The sequence below is a fragment of the Protopterus annectens genome, chromosome 3.part1 (assembly GCF_019279795.1).
Source record: "Protopterus annectens isolate FY-2018-M chromosome 3.part1, PAN1.0, whole genome shotgun sequence".
NCBI lineage: Eukaryota > Metazoa > Chordata > Ceratodontiformes > Protopteridae > Protopterus > Protopterus annectens.
Genome location: NC_056732.1, coordinates 1032367166 through 1032392459, shown reverse-complemented (window position 1 = coordinate 1032392459; position 25294 = coordinate 1032367166). Strand labels below are relative to the sequence as shown.

Below are 25294 nucleotides of genomic sequence, written 5' to 3'. Positions count from 1 at the left end.
TGCTAGAAGGAATCTTTTAGCAGTCTGTCTCCCGTGAGTATCTCAGTACTCTACTTGGACATTTATCCCAGAGTTATGATTTGCTGTTACAGTGACCCTTCCCAAAGAAGACAGAAAAGTTAAGGGTAGTATACTTACAGTAACATTATGTCTTTGAAGATTAGTCACTGAAGCATTCAAGTTACCTTTCACACCAGAGGATTTCTGTGTAGTTGCTCAGGACAGTTCCTAATTTTTCACAACTTTTCTATGGGGCTACAACGCTTGAACAGAAGAAGCTGCAAAACAGTATTAACTTTATAAGGGTGCCTCATATGCCTGTTAAGAAGCTGCAGAATGTACGTATGAAACCAGCATAAGCCTGCATAGGGAATAAAGACTGCTGTTTTTAAAATTTAATAAATATGAAGACAAGGTGGGTAGGGCACAACCCCATCGCTGTGGTATGCAGCAAATATTATGTTAAATATCTTGCCCATAGCCATATATTCTTAATATTTTCTCCTCAGAGTGCTGTAACACTGTGTATTACTCACAACTGTACATACTTAATATTTTCCAGTCAGGCTTATGTATTAGTGTGTGGGTAGGGAGTGAAGGATTAACTGCTTACCATTGCACACCTGTCATTATTCATGTTCCGTATTACTGCCATTAGTTTTAAAAGTTTTCTTCCTGTCCTTTCTTCAATTTAGAGGTCTGGAGGAGTTCACGTAGTATAGTTGTACTTGGTCCCTCTAACAGTAAGCAAGCCCTTATAACACACTTAATATATTAAGGGAGAGTAAATTTGGTAACTGTATTGCTACTGCAGTACACAGGGGAGCATAATATAATTATGGCTATTGTGAGTGAAGCCCAAGAAGTTAGTGTCTTTTAAAATGAGAAAATGTACAGCGATGGAAATAGTCTGAAGATAGAGCTCAGAAGTTATGTGAGGAAGCCCCCCCTCCCCCTCAAAATGGGTTGTGAGTTTGTGGACTAGCCTTCATGAAGAAACTGTAAAGCTGGAACCAGTAAAATCTGAGAATTACTGGGCTAGATGTAAGTCGCTTCTAGTAAGATTACAAGAAATCAGATATTGATTGACAAGGAAGGATGATGGACAAACTAGTGGAACAGGTCTGGTCTCTGTCTGCTGGCAGATTGTGTTTTCTTTGCGCTATCTGCACATCTGGACTACTGAGTCAGAGCTATGGTGTAGTCTGGTAAAACAATCAGATCACCTATTGAGTCCGTCTTGTGAATGAACAACATGATTGTAGGTCTCTCATTTATTCCGTGCCACCCCTTCCTTTCCCTTCTCTGTGGTTCACAGTGTTAGTTAAAGAAAATGAACTAAGATTAAAACCAGATGGGATTTTCTGATCAGACCTCGGATCCTTCTTCAGCCACTCTAAAGACTTTAGGATCCAAAGTTCAGGCTCATCCATTTGCCCATTATCCCCACCTATCCACAACATTACTTCAGATCTCATTTATCTCTTGCTAAAGTAAGATGCGGCCCATTGCTCAGGCAACTCAGAATAGCACAACTGATGTTCATCGTGTTACCCTGCTGCAGTCATCACACTTGGGTTATCCTGTCGTCAGGCAGTCCCGCAGTTGGCCAGAATTCCAAAAGTCTTGGTCCGGCGTTGGTTGCTGTCACTTCTTCCCTGACGTCAGTGCGCCAGGGGTATATATAATGCATCCAACGCCATTTTCTTCATTCTTTCTTGCCGCGCGGTGCCCGAAGCAGAAGTAGTTCGCAAGTGCCGGTCGGCCGACTCCGGAGATTTTCGAAGTCGAATTTCAGATCCGAAGTCTTCAATAAAGCTAAGTACCCCATTGGGGAAACTTTTCTTGCCTCAGACCGATGTCAGACAAAGTTAACAATTGTATTTCTTGTGGGAAGCAAATACCTCATAAGGATTTTCATTCTTACTGCATACCTTGCCTAGGCCCAGACCACAACGTCACTGGTTGTCATTTTTGTGCTAGGTTTAATAACCGAACTATAAAAAGATGCTTTGATTTCGCATGACACTACTTCGGTAGAAAATTTAACTACATGATGCCGTCGGAGCAACTGACTACCGGCGTGCACAAAAAACGCAAGGATAAGGACAGGCAGCCTAGACCCAAGCCAGACTCCGAGGCCTCGGCTGGACAGGTCTCCGGTTCACCGGACTTCAGTGAGGCTCCGACGCAGCCCCTGACTACCGCAGATTTGGAACCCGAGACTGCTTCGGAGCCTTTGGCGGAGAGTGCTAGGCCGACGCAGCCATTTTGTTTAGCCCCTACCGACGACACTGCAGAAAGAGATGTCAGTGCTGCAGAAACACCTTCGGTTTCTGAAGGTATCTTCAGACCGACGACGCTCACCATAAAAACGTATCCTAAGCTTAAGACTCCTATTAAACCAAAAAAGACTGCACTTCAGTCTTCAGTTCAAGGCCCCATGCCTAAGAGACAGATGCTTAAAATGGCTGAAGATTTGATCTCTTTAATCAGGGGTTCCCAACCCCCACCTGACAAAAGGCCTAGACAAGAGGAAGATTATGCCTCCTCTGATCAAGTGTCTATTTCCTCAGGCTCCTCTGAGGACCAAGATTACTCCTTTTCCCCTTATGAAGATTCTGATGCTGAGGATTCTATTCCCTCAGCTTCTCCTCCTGAAGACTACTCCTTTGGGGAAATTTTACACACTATGAGGGAACATTTTCACTGGGAAGGTCAGGACTACTCTGACTCAAAGAAAAGGCTCAGAGAGTTTCTTTTACTCCCTCAGCACAGACCACTTGCCATCCCCCCAGTTTTAGACATTGTGGATGATGTTTACTTAGAATCTAGTTTGAACCCAGATTGTCTGCCTCCTGCTCCAGCCAAACCAGACAGATACTATAGAGTGCCTGACTCCCACAGATTCCTTTATAAAAGCCCTGTTGCTGATCCCAGGGTCCCAGAGGGGCTAAGGCTTCTATGGCAAAAAAATCCTGTACCCTCTGAAAGGGACTCCAGAGCACTTGACAGGTGGGGAAAAAAGGTTTACACTTCAGCCACTCTAGCTATGAGAGCACTAAATTGCCAATTTCACATGCTAAAATATGAGCAATTTCTAATGTCTCAGTTAAGACAAAAAATGAACACACTCCCTCAACAGTCTGAATTGAAAGAAATACAGGATCTGTTGCATGCAACTGAACAGGTGGGCAAACATACTTTACAATGTGGGTTTGATTCTTTAGAGGCTTCCTGCAGAGCAGTTGTCACTGGGTCTGTTATACGTAGGCATGCTTGGTTAAAGGAACAAACTCTGCCTGATCATGTTAAAGCAAAGCTTCTAGATGCTCCCTTACAGCAGGATGTTCTATTTGGAGTTAAAGCAGAAGAAGTCTTAAAGAAAATGGAGGATAAGGCAAAATCTATGCAGACAGTCAAAGATTTTCTACAGGTACAGCCCCCTCACTTCAGCAGAAATTGGCCAACAAAAAATTGGTCCTTTCCAGCTACTGACAGACCACAGAGGGGTAAATACAGATGTCCAGGAGGCAGAGGACAACCACAAGCCCAATACAAACCTCGACAATGGGGCACTGCAACATAGAAGGGAGGAGAAGACAGGCTCCAAACTGCTAGAAGGCAAACTCAATGACTTACACCTCATCTGGCCAAGCAACACTCTCTTGGCAACTCCCTTGGGAGGAAAACTCGCACTTTTTTCAGACAACTGGCACGTTGTCACAAAGGACAAATGGTCCTAGACATAATTTCACGAGGATACAGATTCCATTTCCACACCTTGCCAATGAAAAGAGGAATGCCAAACCTGCCACAAAATCAATGGGCAGAGGCACAAAAACAAATTACAGCTCTCATGGACATGGGAGCCATTCAACTGGTACCTACACAGGAGCAAGGCCAAGGATTTTACTCAAGACTCTTTCTAGTCCCCAGAAAGTACAATGCCTGGAGACCAATTCTGGACCTTTCAATTCTAAACACCTTCTTACAAGTACCCAAATTCAAGATGCTAACACTACAGCAGCTTCTTCCCATGTTGGGCAAGAAAGCATGGCTAGTAACGTTGGACCTCAAGGAGGCATACCTGCATGTCCCTATCAGACAAAGTTGCAGAAGATACCTCCATTTTATTGCAGGTTCAGCCCATTACCAGTTCTCTGCACTGCCCTTTGGCTTATCCACTGCGCCCAGGGTCTTCACAAAATGCCTGGCACCAGTAATTGCATACTGTAGACAAAGAGGAGCTCAAATATACCCATACCTGGACGACTGCCTCATCCAAGCAGAAAGCAAGGACATCCTCTTACAACATCTGGCTTTTGTAAAACATCTTCTAAGTTGCCTGGGGTACACAGTAAACGAAAAGAAATCAAAACTGGTACCCTCACAAAATATGACATTCCGGGGTGCCAGCTTGAATACAACGGCCCAGAAGGCTTATCCTGACGCCAGACAAACAACTACAACTGACTCAATATTTCAAAACAATGGCAACAAAGACCCAACTCCCTGCAAGAAAAATTCTGCAGGCCTTGGGCTTCATGGCATCTTGCATACTACTAATACCATTTGCAAAGCTGCATATGAGGAAATTACAGTGGTACCTAAAAAGCATATGGTCTCAACACAGCCACAGCTTGGACACAATGATATCTCTCATTCCTTGCCTACAACAGGAGTTTCTATGGTGGTCACAGGCATGTCACCTCAACAAGGGTCAGCCTTTCACCTTGCCCCCAGCCAGGCAAACTATGACAACAGATGCATCGGACTACGCCTGGGGGGCACACATGGCAGGACAGTGCATTCAAGGCATATGGACTGCAGATCAAAGGAATCTGCACATCAATCAAAAAGAGATGCTAGCTGTACAGAATGCTCTGACAGCCTTCAAGAACCTATTACATCCAGGACAACTTACAATAAGGACGGACAACACCACAGTAATGTGGTACATAAACAAACAAGGGGGTACACACTCCTACCCTCTATGCAGGCAAGCAGTGACCTTGTGGAACACAGCACTGGCTTACCAAGTTCAGTTACAAGCTCAATTCCTGCCAGGAAAAAAGAACACATTGGCAGACGACCTCAGCAGAAACATCATGGATCCCCACAAGTGGAAACTGGATCCACAAGTATTTGCAATGATAACTCAAAAATGGGGCCTTCCAGACATAGACCTGTCTGCCAGCCCCCAAAACTATCAGCTAACAAAATTTTGTACAAGGACACTTCACCATCAAGCTTGGAAAGTGGACGCACTCTTTCAGTTGGAAAAACCTGACAGTATATGCCTTCCCTCCATTGCCTCTCCTCACAAAGGTGCTTCTGAAAGTCAGAAAGGAGAGACCACGACTGATACTCATAGCCCCAGACTGGCCACGCCAGCACTGGTACCCACTATTAAGGAATATGGCCCAGGGCCCACCTTGGATTTTATCACAAATTGCCCATTTGCTCACACAGCAAAACAATCAGATTCTACACAGCCAGCTCAAAACCTTAAATCTGGCTGCATGGCAAATCACCTAAGCATCCAGCCAGCTCGTCTTTCCCAAGCAGTTATGGATGTTATTCTAGAAGCTAGGAGGCCCAACACCAGAAAGGCCTACTCGGACAAATGGAAAAGGTTTTTCGCCTGGAACCAAGCTAAAGGCCAAAGTACACTTCAGCCTCACATGCCTCAGATTCTACAGTATTTAACTGAGATGTTGCACAAAGGACTTTCTTTTTCTTCCATTAAAATCCACGCATCAGCTATTTCAGCCCACTACAACACAGATCCACCCTTATTTTCACATCCACTTCTAAGGCAGTTCCTCAGAGGGGCAAAAAACATTAGGCCCCCCAGGAGAGCACCCAGACCAACATGGGACCTCAATTTTGTTCTGGAAAAACTTATGCTACCTCCCTTTGAACCAGCTTTCTCTGCAGGTCTACAGTTTATATCATGGAAGACTGCCCTGCTGCTAGCAATAACTTCAGCCAGAAGAGTCTCAGAGCTGCAGGCACTAATGGCAGTGGAATCCTTCCTCATTTTCCATCAAGACAGAGTTTCTCTATGAACTAATCCTTCCTTCATGCCTAAGGTGGTTTCCAGTGTGGCTTTAAATCAAACCATCCACTTACCCGCCTTCTTCCCAAATCCACAGAACAAAGGAGAAAGACTCCTGCATTCCTTGGACATTCACAGGCAACTTCGTTACTACTTGGATAAAACTAAGGTTTTCAGAAAATCTGACCAGCTCTTTGTATCCTATGCTACAGCTTCACAAGGGAAGGCTATATCAAAACAAACCATTTCCAAATGGATAGGACATTGCATTTGTGTTTGCTATACCCATCATGGAAAACCAGTTCCTGCTACCATTAGGCCCCACTCTACCAGGGCAACAGCTACATCTACAGCCTTCCTCAGGGGGGTTCCAATCAAGGAGATTTTGGAAGCTGCAACTTGGAGTTCAGTACACACCTTTACCAAACACTATCACTTACCACTTTACTCTAAGACTAGAGCTGGCTTCGCCACTGCAGTTCTGCAGGGCCTTCTAGCCTCCTCTAACCCTCTATGACTCCTCCACCCATCCTTAGCTTTGGGATTCTACCCAAGTGTGATGACTGCAGCAGGGTAACACGATGAACATAGTACAGTTTTGTACCTACCATAAATGTAGATGTTCGAGTGTTCACCCTGCTGCAGTCCAGGTTACCCTCCCTCCATCCCCTCTGATCTAACTGGCTAAATCTCTACAATACCTTCCTGATGTATTTGCTTATAGCTGGAGGGATTTTGTGTTTATGCTAAAATTTCTTAAATTGGTACTAATTACTGACCACCTTTTTGGGGGCACCTGACATCTGGGGCAAGAAAAACTAAAGAAAATGGCGTCGGATGCATTATATATACCCCTGGCGCACTGACGTCAGGGAAGAAGCGACAGCAACAGACGCCGGACCAAGACTTTGGAATTCCGGCCGACTGCGGGACCGCCTGACGACAGGATAACCCAAGTGTGATGACTGCAGCAGAGTGAACACTCTAACATCTACATTTATGGTAGGTACAAAACTGTACTTTTCTTTTCTAAGTTATTTCCAATTTCTCCTTTTACCTCACCTTCTTCTAGGCTTTACATTTCTCCTTACCTAAAAAAAAGTAATGCCTGTATCTGGTCTTCCTTGTACCATTGGCACTTTTGTTTCTGTCTAAAAATTAGTAGTCATATACTAATAATTCCTTTTCTTCCTTAACTGAATTTTAATATCATTCAGTGTCATTTTGTAGTGACTTTTTTGGTTCCTATTTCTCTTTGGGTGTTGTGTTTTCTATTTTCTTTACAGCATGGCTGAGAAACCCTCTGGCTTCAAAAAATGTGTGGCATATGACCACAAAATCACAAATCTGGATGTACATTTGAAGCGAGTGTATCATCTGGGTGAGGGGCATCTTGAAGACTGCTCCATCTATACTGCTTTTGGCCAGAGGGCCATTAGAGTGTTGTAATAAGTTAGTCCTGAAAGGACTTCTGCCAGCCTCTGCAGGAGACTTGTTCCTACAATCTGCCTTCCTCCTCTCTGACTTCTGGAGCTTTCCCCATCTGCCAGAAAGTCTTGGGACAGACATAAGGGGGTATAGTGCAGTCAAAAGTCCAAGGGAAAAGTCAAGGAGGCTAAGAAACATGTCACTGACTGCTCTGCCTCTTCTGTTGCATGTTTCACTCCAGCTTCCAAGATACCTAGGTCATCTGATTCAACATCCCTTTCAGATCCAGTCATCATTGGATCCTTTACTCCTCCTTATGTAGAGCCAAAATTCTCTTCAGTGCCAGTATCCCCAAGACATTGTTCTCCCTTCCTACAAGAAAGGGTGATGCACCCCTCTTCCAGGCCTCCATCTACTTCTTCTTCTTCCATCAAGTTGGTCCAGTTTACCAGAAGCCTTACAGAAACAGATGTGGATGTAATCCAGTGACTTCTGTAATCCGACTGGTTCAGAGAGTCTCATATCAGGAATGATGTTGGAGCCGAAGCATCTGCACCGGATCTGGGGGTATGAAATTGACTTAAAAGGTGTCAGAGCCATCTCTCCCAGTCTGAACTTCGAAACTTGGTAGCCTGCCTTTGGCTTTGAAGCCTAGCTGACCAGGGTTCTAAGACCACCGTGGGCTGGATGCCTTAGCTCCTCCCAGACTGGTTTTGGGTTCCCCATTTGATTTGCTGTTGTAGGCTGTAGAGAGAGCGCTCTCTCTTCCTGATGAGCAGGCTTCCCTTACATGCTTGGCTCCACCCATCCCCTACCAAAGCCCATGTGTCCTGATCCAGCTCTTCGTATCCCATCAGAATAGTCTGTTCCTTTGAACCTCGAGGCAGCCAATTTCTAGGGCTTTCATATATCTTCTGAATCTGTGCCAGAGCACCCCACCATAGAGACTGCTCAGAAGCATACATGCTAAAGGAGACTCTTGGACTCCCCACAGGAGTCTCTCACTGAAGTCACTGATATTGATGTAGGGAAGGGATCCTTCAGATCACTCCTTGAGGACAAATCATTTTGAGAGTTCCTCAAATTCTTGAGACAGAAAGGAGGTTGGTCTTCCAAAATGCCTTTCCAGGAGGAATCTGTACTCTCTGAGGATTTTGGAACTGGCCCAGCTGATGAGATAGTGGACCTCATTTTGTGGTGTACATGAAAGGAGCCAGATGTTACAGAACCAATACCTAAGAAACTGGACAAGTACCTTATAGCTCCTAAGGATAGTGCCCATTGGAGTACGAGCCCTGTGGTGGATGCCATAGTAGTAGCAGCAGCAACTAAGAAAGAGCTTACTGAGGAGCGCTCATCTGTCCATCCCCCTAATAGAGAATCTAGGCCTGTCAGTATGTTTGGGAAGTGAATTTATGCTTCATTTACCTTCACCCTGAGGTTGCTGACTTACTTCCACATGTGACTAGGTTTCAGAGAGATTTGACTAAGGACCTTTCCAAGTCTCTGTCAGGGTCCATGTCTGCAGAGGACAGGAAATCAGTGGATTCTCAACTGGCCACCCTACAGTCCCTATCGAATGCCTCCACGTGTCTGATCTCTAGTGCTACAGAAGGTGTTTAGAGAGTAGCTGGTACCAGCATAACTATAAGGAGATGTGCCTTGATGCACTTGTGTGATTCTGCAGAGCCTTTTATAAGACATCCTTTATAAATGCCACCTTCAATGGGTCAACTCTATTTGGACGTATGGTCAAAGACACACTTTCCAGAGGTGAACAAGATGTGGAAGGCAAACATTTCCATCAGTGGGGTTAACTGTGCTGTGACTTGTTTGCCTTCCACATCACCTTTAACTTTTTTTTTTAATTAAGTTTGTTTTTATTTACAAGAACAATAAGAAATAACTTAAACAAATATGAAATTCAAATAAAGTATTTAGTTGACATGTTAACATGTAAAATAATTGAATATAACAAGTCTATAAAAAGAAAAGAAAAAAGTAAAAAAACTATATAAAATATATACATATGTGCTCACTGATTCTTATTAACATTGCTTTTATAGTCATGTGTTATAACTTATAAAGTTTAAGAGGAAAGCATTAGGATTCCTTCTTCATATTTCTAAATCAAAGCCAAAAGAGAAGGCCAAAACCTAAGCTGTAAATTTTTTGATTTAGAATTCTAGTTTAGCAAATCTGTTTCTTTCCTACAAATCTCTTTCAACAAAATAATAAATTCTGATAATGTATGTTTGGCCGATTTGTAAGAATCTTCTTCTTACAACTTTCCTAACAATAGCCAACCACCATCACAAAACAGGATATTGAGTTTTATCAAAATTCTTTCCTTTCAGCTTTAATTGCAGCAGGTTCTTTGCTCTGATCCCACTTGAGGGGGATTCACCAAGGGATGCTCTGAAACGCAGTTTGCCCTTTGGACTTCTCTATGTCTTCCCTCCTGTGCCAGTAATTCCAAAATTCCTACAGAAAGTATTACAAACCAAGATCACTTTAACCTTGGTTCATCCCCTCTCTGGCCTTGTCATGTTTGGTTTCCCTTTCTTTGGCCTTATTTAGTACATTCACCCTGGGTAACTGGATCCCAATCCAGACCTTCTGTTTTACTTTTCCAGAATGTCTTATCTGGTCATTCAAGCCCTCAAGTTGACTGCAGTGTTTCTCCACTTCCAGTGATGGCTAGTCAGTTCAGGCTTTCTTCCCAGTTGAGTTGTGTTCTCATTTCCTCCCAGAGATCCTCCACCCAAAATAATTTATAAGAGTAAGTGGAAAAGATTTTCTTTTTGGGCCTGTCAGAGGAATATGGATCCTTTTTTCAGCCCTGTTCCAGCAGTATTGGATTTCCTAGCTCCCATATTTCATGAAGGAAATAGTTATTCTACTGAAGTTCAGTTAGCTGCTATTTCATATTTCCATGCAGGACAAAGTCATGCTACCTTGACTTCCCTAAAGTTATGCAGAGCTTTTTTGAGGGTACTGTCCTTCTCAGACCCCCTGTTAAGGATCCTTCTCCACCATGTGATGTGAATAATTTACTCCAGCCTTTAACTCGGCCACATTTTGAACCTGCTGCAAAGGTGGATATACAACTTCTAATGTGGAAGACAGTATTTCTAGTATCTTTTGCTTCAGCTCGAAGAGTGTAAGAACATCAAGCTGTGTCCTGCAAACCTTCATACATTATCTTTCCTAAAGATAGGGTTTTAAGTACTAATCCCTCCTTTTCTTCCTGACACCGCTACTGAGACTTTACTTAATCAAAGTATTAGTTTGTCAGTCTTCTTTGCAGAATTTTCAAAGGAGAGTATATGTTCCATTTGTTGGATGCACAGAGACAGTTGTGTTTCTGCCTTCATCGAACCAAATCTTTCAGGAAGATAGATCAGCTGTTGGTCTCTTGTTCTAAAGTTAAAATGGGTAAAAGTGTTTCATAGGTATCTCTAGCTGGATAGCTGACTGACTGCATCTCTCATATATGTAACAACAAAGGTTTGCCATTATCTAAACCACCAAAGGCACATTCATCTAGAATCATTTCTACTTCCATGGCCTTCTTTTCTAGGGCCTCACTTGATTATATATGTGCTGCTGCCATATGATCAAATGTTGACACCCTCATCTCATATTATAAGTTAGACTTGCTTTCCAGGAGTAGGGCATCATTTGGTTCTGACGTCTTCTGGAATATCCTTCTATGAAACCACCCTAGGGGCTAACCAGCTGGGGACTCTATCCCATCCATTGAATGAATGGAAAGTATAACATCAGATAAAAAAGTTATGTACTTAATAACAGTAGATCTGTGGTGTTTGTTTCTGTCCTCCTTCAATTCCCCACCCTCTTTCACACTTCATGTTTATGGAATACCTTATCTTATGGGCTCCTGGTACAAGAATATGGTCTGCTTCATGAACCATGTCTTATCCTCTGCTAGCACCAGAGCAGATTAGCTTCTATTTATTATTTTTCAATGCTTTTATATTGTTATCATTATTGGTATTATTATTGTTATAATTCTTTATGAAGTTGCAGGCAAACTCAATCTGAGGTAGTGTTATTTCTGTGAGGGGATTATGGATTAGGGGAGAAGCCTGAGCTGTGGATCTAGAAGTCTGAATCGGCAGAGGTCAAATCCAAAGACTCACCTGTTGAGAAAGGATGGAAACAGGCAACACTGATCTGTCGTTATGGCAAGTATATAACTTTTTTCTTTTAACAGACATGGTCTGAAAAACAAATTATGTTAAGGGCTGTTAAGTTAGTCAATGTGGACTTGATGTTTGCACATGTCATAATAATGGAAGAGGGACATCAATTTAAAGAAATTCACCACTAACCTTATCTTGTGTTATGTTTTTGAAGTCAAACATTGTGCTTTCCATTTTCTGTAGCAAATTACATGGACAACTGGAAGTGCATAGGCATCTTGAAAGGTGATGGAAGTCCTGCTAATAACAGCTCTGGTCAACAGGGAGGAATTATTATGCCATCCAATCAGAATGTACAGAGTTCTGTTAATGGAGCATCTGCTGGAAGGTAAAATGACTGACTTTTTAAATAGTAATGCCTTCCTGTGTGTGCCTGTCTGCTTTGTTTCTGTGCATCGGTAGAATTATTCCATTTGCTGAGAGTCATGTAGTGCATGTTTTCCCCTCTTGGCTTTGTATTTTTGTTGCAGACTTCTTAATTTTACTTTAGGGACTTCTGGAATGAGCTAAACTAGTGGAATCTTCTCCAGTGGTGGACTACAGAGTATAAACGTCACAGTGTCTGCGTTTGTGACCCATATCATTATCATCTGTAGTTAGAAAGTGCTTCCTACACCAGAGTGCCATCTTTTGCCACTAGTCATGCTTTCCGGATCTCTTTTTAGTAGTCATTGAGAATTTGACTGATTTAATGCCAGAAGAGTGATCAAGGCATAAGAATACCATGACTTCGAAATGCCTTTGTGGTCAGCCAGGGCATCTCCTGCTGTATCTGTATTGAATCCCTGCCTGCTGCAGAAGCCAGAAACAGTTAAAACATGAGACTTTCCTTGTAGCTGTTGCACCAGCCTTGCAGTGATGGAATTAGGAAACGTCAGTATGAAAGAGCATCACTTGAAGGAACATTTGTAGTGCCGCCAGTCAGATAGTCTGTATATGACATTCAGACACAAGGTTAGGGTCAGGAATACCAAAGGCCGTAAGTCATACCTTCTCAACTGAATCAGATTTAACTTCAAAATCTCTCACCCTTTCATGAACCACCTTCTTCTCTTCTAATTTGAGAAAGCTGTTAGACTATTAGGCAGTGTCTCACCTTACCTTACAAAGTTTTTAATTTACTCCTCTGCAGTCACTGCTTCTTGAGAAGAAACCCCCATATGCATATTTTACTTGGACACCCCCCCCCCCCGGTGTACAAGGCTGTTCATAAGCTAAGGAAGTTGTTCCCTTGTCCCCCAACTGTAGATTGTAGAAAGGAAGGCATTATCCCCACTCCACAAAATTATCTCCCCAAAGCACATCCCAGAATGATGACTTTTTCATTCACTAGGGACCGGAAATTCTATTCTACAAACACCTGCTGTCACTGACCCAAATCATTAGGTATGATGCAGCACTCATAGCACCACTACCACCACATTTGTGATGTTCTTCGTCTTCCATTGCTGCAGTCCTGACTATTGGGTATAGTCCGCGTCCCAGTCGGCCCGAATACCAGAGTATAAGGCTGACGTCGGTCATGGCGCCAGGGTACTAATGCGCATGACCGGCGCCATTTCTCAGTCTTTTGCCGCATGGTCCGATGCAGAAGCAATTTTGCGAGTGCAGGTTGGCGTTCTGAGATTTTCGGAGTTTCAGACCGAAACAGAGTTGGCTAAATAAACCGTTGAACATTTTGGTTTTTCTTGCCTCAGTATTTAACCGGATGTCAGAAAAAGTGAATAACTGTATTTCTTGTGGGAAGCAGATACCATAGGGATTATCATACATTGTGTATACCTTGTTTAGGGCCTGAGCACGACGTTGTTGGTTGCCGTCTTGTGCTAGATTTAACAAAGCGCACTATTAAGAGGAGGCTAGATTGTGCTAGGTTAGTGTTTGGGAAGCGTTGCAATTATAATATGCCGTCGGATGTTCGGCCGCTTCAACAAGAAGCGCAAGGACAGAACAGTGAAGCCTAGGGGTGAGGAACCGCAGTCCCGGACGTCGGTTCTTTGGAAAACTAGGGGAGCCAGAGGTTTTGCCAGGAGTCTCTATGGAGTCTCAGGCAGATACTTTACTGTTACAGGATGTGCCTCTCAGGAGCTAGGCCAGGCTGAGGGGGCTTCTCAGGTAACTGTTCTTCCCTCTCTTCCCAAGGTAGTTAGGGCCTCTCCTTCTGTTGCCAAAGCTTCTTTTAGAGGTAGGCCAAGTTCAGCTTCTGTGGGGGCTTCTCCTAGCATTTCGGGCTCTGTGCCTAAGAAACATATGCTTAAAATGGCAGAAGATTTGATTACTCTGATTAGAGGTTCTATGCCCCCGCCTGATAAGAGGCCTAGGGTGGAACAGGAGTTTGATAGTTTTGAACAGTGTTCACAGGCTTCAGAGTCTTCTGTGGAAGACTTACAAGAGTTTCCTACTTATTCTGATTCTGATGTGGATGATTCCACTCCTACAGCTTCTCCTCCTGAGGATTTTTCATTTTCAGAGACTCTTCACTCCATGAGGGAGCACTTTAAATGGGAAGGCCAGGATTACTCTGATTCCAGGAAAAGGCTTAGGGAATTCTTGTTTTACCCCAGCATAGGCCCTTAGCTATTCCTCCTGTGTTGAATGTGGTGGAGGATGTTTTGCAGAGGCTTCCCTGAACCCTGACTCCTTGCCTCCTGCTCCTGTTAAGCCTGATAGGTATTATAGGGTGCCCGCTCATAAGTATTTGTTTAAGAGTCCTAGACCCAGAAACTGTTTCTCAGGGGCCTAAAGGTGTTAAAGCTTCTGTGGTTAAAAATCCTGTACCCTCTGATAAAGAGGCAAGGGCTTTGGATAGGTGGGGTGAGAAAGTATATACTTCTTCCACTCTAGCCATGAGGGTTGAATTGTCAGTTTCATATGCTAAAATATCAGAATTATCTCCTTTCACAATTGAAATCTAAGGTGGATGCTTTGAAGGTATTGAGTGTAAAGAATTGCTGGATTTGGTTCATGTGTCTGAACAAGTGGGTAAGCATTCTTTGCAGTGTGGTTTTGATGCTGTTCAGGCCTCCTCGAGGGTGGCTGCTACTAGTTCTGTTCTTCAGACATGCCTGGTTGAAGGATCAGAATTTAGCTGAGCATGTTAAGACCAGGATTTTGGATGCTCCTTTACAGTCTGATGTGTTGTTTGGACCGCCTGTGGAAGCAGTTTTAAACAAAATGGAGGACAAAGCTAAGTCTATGCAGACTGTTAAAGATTTTTGCAGGTGCAGCCTCCAAGTTTAGTAGAAATTGGCCTGCTAAGGGGTGGACATATCCTGCTTATGGTTCCCAGTCTAGGGGTAGGTCTAGGCGTGGTAGGGGCAGGGCTCAAGGAGGCCTAGATCAGAGAGTTCACCTGCTCAGACTTCTGGTGAGGGCAGGGGTCAGTCCTTTCGTAAGCAGACCCAACGACCTGCCTTTTCAGCTGCCAGTGGATTCTCGTCTGGCAGCTCCTTTGGGAGGAAGACTGTCTCTTTTCAAAGAAAATTGGGATTTAATCACTCAAGACAGATGGGTGCTGGATATCATTCATCACGGTTACAGATTTTATTTCCACACAATGCCCCTTTCAAAGGCATGCCAGATGTTCCTCCTCCACAAAGAAAAGAGGCTCACAAGCAAGTTTCTCAGTTACTCGGATAGGGGCCATTCAGCCAGTCCCTGTATCAGAAAGGGGCTTGATTTTATTCTCGCCTGTTCCTAGTACCAAAGAAGGGGAACACGTGGAGACCAATTTTGGATTTATCTATCCTCAACACTTATCTGGACATTCCCAAGTTCAAGATGTTGACGTTACAACAACTGTTACCTCTGCTGGGCAAAGATCACTGGATGGTAACTTTAGATCTCAAGGAAGCTTACCTTCATGTGCCTATAAGGCTAGGTTGCAGAAAGTATCTGCGGTTTCGAACTGGAGATTTTCATTATCAGTTCTCTGCATTGCCCTTTGGCTTATCTCCTGCGCCCAGAGTATTCACAAAGGTTCTGGCTCCAGTGATAGCTTACTTCAGGCTTCAAGGCATTCAAATCTATCCTTACTTGGACGACTGCCTGATTCTGGCTCAAGAAAAGGAAGACCTTCTACAGCATCGGGAATATGTCATAGCAGTGCTAAGATGCCTGGGGTATTCTGTGAACGAAATAAAGTCCAGTCTAGTACCCTCTCAAGATATGTGCTTTCTGGGTGTGAGACTGAATACAGCAGCCCAGATGGCCTTTTTAACCCCGGACAAACAAAAGAGTCTGTCACTTTACTTCCATCAACTATCTCATCAGTCCGTGCTGACTGCAAGGACAGTCCTTCAAGCATTAGGGTTCATGGCATCTTGTATTCTGGTGCTTCCCAATGCCAAACTGCATATGAGGAAGCTGCAATGGTATCTCAAAATGTATGGACACAGCACTGCCAGGATTTGGACACTGTCATTCAAATAATACCTTGCCTTCAAAAGGAATTCTTGTGGTGGGCTCAGGAATGTCACCTAAACAAGGGACTCTCTGTGACCCGCCAGAGGCGAGTCAGATTTTAACGACAGATGCCTCGGACACTGCTTGGGAGCTCATCTAAATGGAAAGTGGATACAAGACAAGTGGCCTGCCAGACTACAGCATCTACATTTCAACATGAAGGAGATGTTAGCAGTCCAGTTTGCATTGATGGCTTTCAAGGAGTTACTTCTTCCAGGGCAGGTGTTGATTCTAACAGACAACACAACTGTCATGTGGTACATCAACAAGCAAGGGGGAACACATTCTTATCCTCTATGCAGGCAAGCAATGATTTTATGGGAGACTGTGTTAAGCCTGCAACTAACTCTTCAGGCAAGGTTTCTGCCAGGAGCACAGAACTCGCTAGCAGATGTGTTAAGCAGACAAATCATGGATCCCCACGAGTGGAAACTGGATCTTCATGTATTTCAGAAATTGACAGTGTCATGGGGAACTCCAGACATAGATCTGTTCGCTTCTCCACTAAACCACCAGCTGCCAAAGTATTGCACAAAGGGGTTTCAACACACAGCTTGGAAAGTGGATGCTCTGTCTTTCAGTTGGAAAAACCTTCATGTCTATGCCTTTCCACCTCTGCCTCTTCTTCCAAAGGTATTATTAAAGGTCAGACAAGACAGGCCAAGGATGATTTTGATAGCTCCAGATTGGCCTCGGCAACACTGGTATCCACTACTACGGAGTCTGGTAAGGAAGCCTCCATGGCCTTTACCTCTGATTCCTCATCTGTTATCTCAGCAAGATGGTCATCTGCTCAATGTCAAGCTTCACTCTCTTCATCTAACAGCCTGGCATATTCTCTCTTGAAGCACAGCAGGTCTCAACTTCCTCAGCAAGTTTTAAATGTGATTATGGAAGCTAGAAGACCTAGTACAAGGAAGGTGGACAAATGGAAGAGATTTTTATTTTGGAGTTCAGCAAAGAATTTGGAGATTTCTGAGCCTAATTTGAGTGTGGCTCTTCAATATCTTACTGAGTTATTGGACAAAGGTTTGTCCTTCTCTTCCATTAAGATTCATGCTGCAGCAATTTCAGCTCATTATGATTGTGACCCACCTTTGTTTTCATCCTTTGTTCAAGCAGTTTCTTAGAGGGCAAAGAATATAAGACCCCACTTAGAGCTCCTACTCCTGCTTGGGATCTCAATTTTGTGTTGGAAAAACTTACTCTACAACCTTTTGAGCCTGCGGCTACTGCTGAGTTGAAATACTTGTCATGGAAGACTGCTTTTCTGTTGGCCATTACTTCTGCAAGAAGGGTGTCTGAGTTGCAGGCCCTTATGGCAGTAGAGCCTTTTGATTTTCCATAAGGATAGGGTATCATTACGCACTAATCCTTCCTTTATGCCTAAGGTGGTTTCTAGTGTGGCTTTAAACCAAACTATTCATTTGCCTACTTTTTATGCAGATCCCCAAAATAAAGGGGAAAAGATTTTGCACACTTTAGATGTACACAGGCAATTGAGATATTATTTAAGCAGGACTAAGGATTTTAGGCAGTCTCAGCAGTTGTTTGTTTCTTTTGCCTTGAGTTCACAGGGCAAGCCTGTGTCAAAACAAACTATTTCCGGTGGATTGGCTTTTGCATTGCATTTTGTTATTCCCATCATGGCAAGGAGATTCCAGCTGGGATTAGGCCTCATTCCACTAGGGCTACTGCCACTTCAACAGCATTTCTAAGGGGTGGCAACTAAGGATATTTTGGAAGCAGCTACTTGGAGTTCAGTGCATACTTTCTCTAAGCATTATCATCTTCCTATCTACTCTAAGTCTAGGGCTGGTTTTGCCACTGCTGTTTTGCAAGGCATGTTATCAGCTCCTACTTCCTTATAATTTGCCAGCCTCCCTTTCCTCTGCTTTGGGATTCTACCCAATAGTCAGGACTGCAGCAATGGAAGACGAAGAACATAGTACAGTTTTGTACCTACCATAAATGTAGATGTTCGAGGATTCCATTGCTGCAGTCTCCCTCCTTCCCTCTGTGTTTAGGGGTGGTTGTGTAGGTGAGTTTACATGCTTATATTTTTGTATATATTGTTGTATATATTGTACATGTTTTTTGGTGCAGGTTTTTTGGGACTTGTCTTTTTGGGTCTTCTGACATCTGGGGCAAGAAAAGACTGAGGAAATGGCGTCGGTCATGCGCATTAGTACCCTGGCGTCGCCATGACCGACGCCAGCCTTATACTCTGGTATTCGGGCCGACTGGGACGCGGACTATACCCAATAGTCAGGACTGCAGCAATGGAATCCTCGAACATCTACATTTATGGTAGGTACAAAACTGTACTTTTTGTTTTGTTTTTTTTTATATACAGAATGTGAGTACGAAATATTTACATTCCAAGAAGCGCCAGTTAAGTTTGCGTCTTCAGTGTGTAATACCTTAAACCTCCTATGGTTGATGTCTATGGAATATATGCAGTTGATTCTGTAAGGACATTCTAGTGTTTCAGCTACATGGCTACTGAATGCCCATGACTTCTCACCGTGTGATGTTTGTATCCTCTGGTGTAAGAGAAAATCATTTTCTTTTTCCAACTGATTAACTCAAACCCTAATACTGCATTCAGAGACACTTTGTCTGAATAGTGGTAATTTTAGGGAAAGGATTTCTTAGGTAAGATGGAGGGTTGTGGTTAAGGCTAGGATTATACTTAGCATGCATTAGTAAGGATGGGCAGGTGGCTTCACCACACGCACATGCACACACACACACACACACACACACACACACACACACACACACACACACACCACCTCACCTCACCTCACCTCACTGATGCATGCTAAGCATACCCCTAGCCCTGACCCCAGCTCTACACTTACCAGAGAAAAAACTTTCTGTAACACTGTTGTTGCACAAGGCACTCAAATACATACCACATACATTGGCACACATACATAACACTAAATCTATCACCTTCCCAAGTCTTTACTCTTACTTTCACCCTAACCTTCAAACTCTTGTACATGCATTCCCATCTGTAATGTCAAAACTTTTGGTATATCTGAAAGTTTTAGCATTAAAATCTTAAATTCTTACTTACCTTAACAACGTAACATTCAATCTAATTTAATTTGACAAAAGTGCATTCAACCACTTTCTGAAGCACTAAACTCACTTGATGCGACTGTTTGACCACATGAAGGTAACCCATATGTGAGCACGGGTCTATATTAGAACACTGAAAAGACCAAATGTCGAACGGCTTAAAACTCAAAAATGCCATTCATCAAGGTGTTTTTTGTGAGATCATGGTACAGTGAAGATCGGAAAATTTGCCATTCTTCACTGTAGTGCGATCTCGGAGTTGATATATATAATTAGTGGGGGGGGGGGGTGATTTGTTTTAAGATGTTCGACATTTGGTCTTTTTGGTGTTCTAATATAGACCCTGTGAGCACACGTATGTACTAATTTATGCTGCACTTGGTGCATGCATAGATGACAACTACCTGCCTCAAAGAAATATCAAAGAGACCACAAGGAGAACACTGTGAAATAGGACAGGCTAAGCATTTAAAAAGGCCTGTCCTATTTCACAGTGTTCTCCTTGTGGTCTCTTTGATATTTCTTTGAGGCAGGTAGTTGCGTCAGTACAGTTAATGGGCTTTGGGTCACTATAAATCATCATCTAGTCCAGGAGACCGTCCACCTCATAGATGAGTACCAGTTGTAGCTGGCATATGCCCCATGTAAAACAAGAATTGCCATAACTAAAGCACTATATGAGGCACCATTTTCAGTTGTCATGCTGAATCAGAAAATAGTTGTCCTACTTTTTTATGCACAAGTAATTTATTGGCTGTTAGAGCTAAACTTCCCTTTCATTAAGTAGCGAAAGTTTCACTTTTTTTTTTTATACATGTTATGAAGAAATAGTTTTTGCGAAATAATTTGAAATGTAAGATAGCATAAGTATGTTGATAAATGTGCTTCTGGCAAAACAAGTCATTGCTTAAGATATTCACATAACAGGTATACCTGTCCTTGCATGATGATAATGTTTCAATTACCAAGATTTTACAGGACTACAAAAAAGTATGAAATAAAAGCACTACCAACATTATTTTTGGAGGAGGAAAATTTAAAATCTTCAGTTCCAACCATAGTTTCCAGGAAACCTCCAGTTTGGAAAATAGTCCCTTCCAGTGTAATTTCTGCTTCTGAACCTGAACATACTCCCTCAGTTACAGAAGAAGTTTAAATGAAAACAAAGACAGCAATGTAGTAACTAATTACTTAATGAAAACCAAATGTAACAAACTTTCATGTAAGAACACTTCTATCAGTGTAAAAGTTGTGTGTGTGTGTGTGTGTGTGTGTGTGTGTGTGTGTGTGTGTGTGTGTGTATGTATATATATATATATATATATATATATATATATATATATATTTTTTTTTTTTTTTTGGTTAAGTTGTCTGTTGTGTACAGTGCTTCCTTCGTTTTTATTTAATTTTATTTATTTTGTCATTGAGCGGCCTGTTGTTTCGCTGAGTGAATCTGTTAGTTCTTTTACAGAAGAAATTACTGACAAGGATCCATTTTAAGCATTCTACAACATTCTGTTCAGGCAGGGCATTTCAGTTTCTTTGAGTACAGATAAAAAAATAACCTATAGTGAATTTTAATGTCAGTAAAGTAGTATGTTTAGAGATATTTGCCACAACAAAATAGTATAATGCAGAAAGATGGCACTGTCTTTTTAAGATCATTGCTGTACTTGGCTAGTCAGGATTCTTCCTCATTTTATTAGCTGCACCATGTGTGGACTTGAATGTGTTATTTGCAATCTGCTTGATAGAGGAACAGAAGATGCTCTGATAAGAGATGTGGAGGATCCACCTTTCATAGATTGTCTTCTGTTTTCTAGTGAGAGACCTGTTCTCTAATAGTTCACTTAGTAAATGTAAACCTGCTTCTTCGCTTACTTGAAATTAATTATGATGCAGGTGGCTGGAGGCTGAAGATGTGGACGTGGTACATGAGGTGACTTCAGGTTGGGTAGGACAGAGTGGTTAATGGCTTCCTTTGTCTCAAGGGAGCTATATACTTTAGGAATATTTCCTGATATATAATAAAAGTGCAGCCCTTAACCTTGACAGATGATGTTTGCTGTAGAGAAGCAGCTTGAAGAAAAAAAGCAAAAAAAAAAAAAAAAAAATCATTGCCAGCTGCTGACATTAGCCTGATGGTCCTACACACTTACCGCCTACTGTTCGGCAGTAATTAGCCACCAAAAGACTAATCTCACTAAATTGCCTGTAAAAATTGCACCTTTCAGTTATATAAACACTCTGCTAGATCATATGTTGAACTTTGCAATATTTACCAGTACTTTGCCTTCCAGTGTAGTTGTAGGGGTGAGTTGTATTGAAGCTGAAGGGGACCAGCTAACAGTTCATGGTGTGGGTCCCACGCCTGTTCCACTACAGAAGTTTTTGAGGAAGGAGAAGGTAAGGTAACAGAAGCCAGAGAATCACTTAAACTACCTCCACTTTCAAAGTCTGCCATTTTAACGACTGCCGCACCTTCACAGGTTACAAGCTTTTCTTCAGGTAGTGAATGGTCAGGCTAATGCCTGTTATTGGTTGCTGACCAGGAGGGAGGTAGGAGAGGTGCATTTTTTGTCAACTACTACTGGAAATGAGTCCCGAAGTTTAGTGTCATGTCATGCTAAAGCACAGCTGGGCAGTTCTCTCATGCATATCTGCAAAGGCATAGCTAGGGTGGGGCCAAGGGTGCATAAAGTGTTAGGGGTGTAATAGGGTAATCAGGTCTTCAGTGCATTACCACCATTCATTAATACTGGTATTTAATTTGTGGCTGAACTGAAACAGCACTTTAATACTTTGTGTGTAGCATATGTGTAGCAAGTAGTTTGCTACACTTTCCAATTAAAGAAGAGCTTTGTTTGACATTTCACTCTGAACTGAAGTGCTTAGTGCTCTGTGTATGCCAAACTGCAATGAACTAGTTTTTCTTTCCTCCCTAACTTAAAGCTCTTGAAGTAGAGGAGGGAGGGAGGGCCAGATCGTCCCCAAGCACTAACTCTAAATTAGAACTTGTATCTGAGAAGTGCATGTCTCTTACTTCTCCAAGAGTTGCAGATTTACCAGCAAGAGTACATCATGCTGCCCTAGGCCCTTCCACTTCTGCCAGGCCCTTCGGCATGTCTATCTTGTTGGATTTGCATTCTCAGTTCACATGACGGGATTTGACTAAGCCCATGATGAGGTGCACAGTCGAAGTTTATAACTTAATGTACCATTACAAGGCCCTTTGTAGACCTGTTATGCAACAGCCCACATTAGGCCAGCAGTTTCCCCTCTCGCAGTATGAAGTCCCATCCCTGACTGTTGTTCTGATGTTCATTGTGTTTCACTGTTGCAGTCATTACACTTGGGTTATCCTGCTGGCAGGCTACCCGCAGTCGGCCTGAATTCCAAAGTCCTGGTCTGGTGTCGGTTGCTGTCGCCTCTTCCCTGACGTCAGTGCGCCAGGGTATAAAAGATGCAGCCGACGCCATTTTCTTCAGTCTTTCGTGCCGCGCTGTGCCCGAAGCAAAAGCAGTTCGCAAGTGCCGGTTGGCTGACTCCTGAGATTTTTGTAATCAAATTTCAGATCCGAAGTCTTCAATATAGCTAAGTACCCCGTTGGGGAAACTTTTTTCTTGCTCCAAACCGATGTCAGAAAAAGTTAACGATTGTATTTCTTGTGGGAAGCAAATACCTCATAAGGATTTTCATTCTTACTGTATTCCTTGCCTAGGCCCTGACCACGACATTGCTAGTTGTCGGTTTTGTGCTATATTTAACCAACGCACTATTAAGCGTTGGTACGATTTTGCCTTTCATTACTTTGGCCGAAGGTTTAATTATATAATGCCGTTGGAACAGCCGACAACCAGAGTTCATAAAAAGCTCAAGGAAAAAGAAAAGGACAGGCATCCGAGGTCCAAAGCCAATGAGGCCTCCACTAGGCCAGTAGCCGGTTCGCCGGTTCTCAGTGAGGTGCTTTCACAGCCCCTGACACCCGCTACCTCAGAGCCACAGGCCGCTTCCGACTCCCACGTGGAGACAACTAGGACACTGGATACTCAAGGTATTGGACCTTCGGAAACTATTCCCCAAGATGGGTCCGGAGCCGCTGAGCAGGCATCGGCTTCTGAGGGTGTTTTTAGACCTACACTGTTATATATCAAGCCAACCTCAGCTTCCAAGGCAAAGACTAAAACAGCCTTAAAGACAAAGAAACAAGTACAGCATTCTCCTGGACAGACTTCCATGCCTAAGAAACAGATGCTTAAAATGGCCGAAGACCTAATTACTTTGATCAGGGATTCCCATTCCCCCTCCTGATAAAGAGGTCTAGGCAAGACACTGAATATGATTCTTCTGATCAGGTTTCCATTTCATCTGACTCCTGTTCAGAACAGGGATACTCTCTTCCTCCCTATGAGGATTCTGATGCTGAAGAATCTGTCCCTTCAGCCTCTCCTCCTGAGGACTATTCTTTTGAGGAAACCGTGCATACCATGAGGGAGCATTTTCACTGGGAGAGCCAAGATTACTCAGAATCTAAGAAAAGGCTCAGAGATTTTCTTTTACTGCCTCAGCACAGACCTCTTGCTATTCCACCTGTACTAGACATTGTAGATGATGTATTTTCAGAGTCCGGCCTGTCTCCTGACACTCTACCCCCTGCACCCGTTAAGCCAGACAGGTACTACAGGGTTCCAGATTCACATAAATTTCTATATAAAAACCCTGCTGCTGACCCAGAAACTATATCTCAGGGTCCCAAAGGGGTCAAGGCTTCCACTGCAAAAAAAACCTGTCCCCTCTGATAGGGATTCTAGAGCACTGGACAGATGGGGGAAAAAAGTTTACACCTCTGCTACCTTGGCTGTAAGGGCTTTAAATTGTCAGTTTCATATGCTTAAATATCAGATACTTAATGTCACTGCTAAAACAGAAATTGTTGACAAATTCTGAATGTTCTGAAAACAAGGAAATGCAGGATTTATTGCATGCATCTGAACAAGTGGGAAAGCATACTTTGCAATGTGGTTTTGATTCACTGGAGGCATCTTGCAGGGACGCTGTTACAGGCTCTGTCATTAGAAGGCATGCTTGGTTAAAGGAACAGAATCTGTCTGATCATGTTAAAGCAAAATTATTGGATGCTCCATTACAGCATGATACTTTGTTTGGTGTTAAGGCAGAAGAGTTGTTAAAGAAAATGGAGGATAAAGCGAAATCTATGCAGACAGTAAAGGATTTTTTACAGGTTCACCCACCCAGATTTAGCAGGAACTTGCCTTCTAAGAATTGGTCCTTTCCAGTGTCAGACAGGCCACAAAGAGGCAGATACAGACGCCCTAGAGGCAGATCTCAGCCACAAGGCTCATACAGGCCTAAACAATGGGGTGCTTCTACCTCCAAAAGCGGAGAAGACAAATCACAGTCATATAGGGAACAGTCCCAATGACTTTCCACTGCCAATGCCAAGCACTTATCTTTTGGCAGCAACCTTAGGGGGAAAGCTAGCACTTTTTTCACATAATTGGCACATGATCACCCAGGACAAATGAGTCTTGAATATAGGTTAAAAAACAACACCTCCAATACTCCAACTCCAAAATGGCTTAGAATACAAAACAGGAACACAAACACTGGACTGTTTGATGAAGTTCTTTAATTCTGGTACTCCTGGAATACATTTCAAAACATCAAACACCACCCGTTTTATAATGCATCCAATTAAACAATTAATGCACCCTACTTAAACAATTTATTAATTTAACTATTAGCTCAACCATATTATTTCACTTTGAAAATACTGACTTCATTCATATTAATGATTTCTGACTTCATTGAACATACTGACAATTATGATCCACCTAAATCCACTAATACAATGTAAACTATCTTTATTAAATAACCACTTTGCTAAATATTATAACACTTGCTATGATTTCATATTATTTACAAACTTTTTAAAATTTGTGCATCAAATAGAACATTTTAAAATATGTGAACATATCCATTCTAGACTTCCATG

The 25294-nt window shown here is 42.7% G+C and overlaps 1 protein-coding gene across 3 annotated transcripts in view; it reads left to right on the top strand.

Annotated features, from left to right (window-relative positions):
* Positions 1 to 25294, top strand: part of SEH1L (SEH1 like nucleoporin) — a 644021-nt gene that overhangs the window by 547557 nt on the left and 71170 nt on the right. For all 3 annotated transcript variants that reach the window (XM_044067186.1, XM_044067188.1, XM_044067187.1), the window contains exon 8: positions 11905 to 12049. In XM_044067186.1, coding sequence (XP_043923121.1) covers positions 11905 to 12049 — 145 coding nt within the window. The remainder of the gene's footprint in view (positions 1 to 11904; positions 12050 to 25294) is intronic.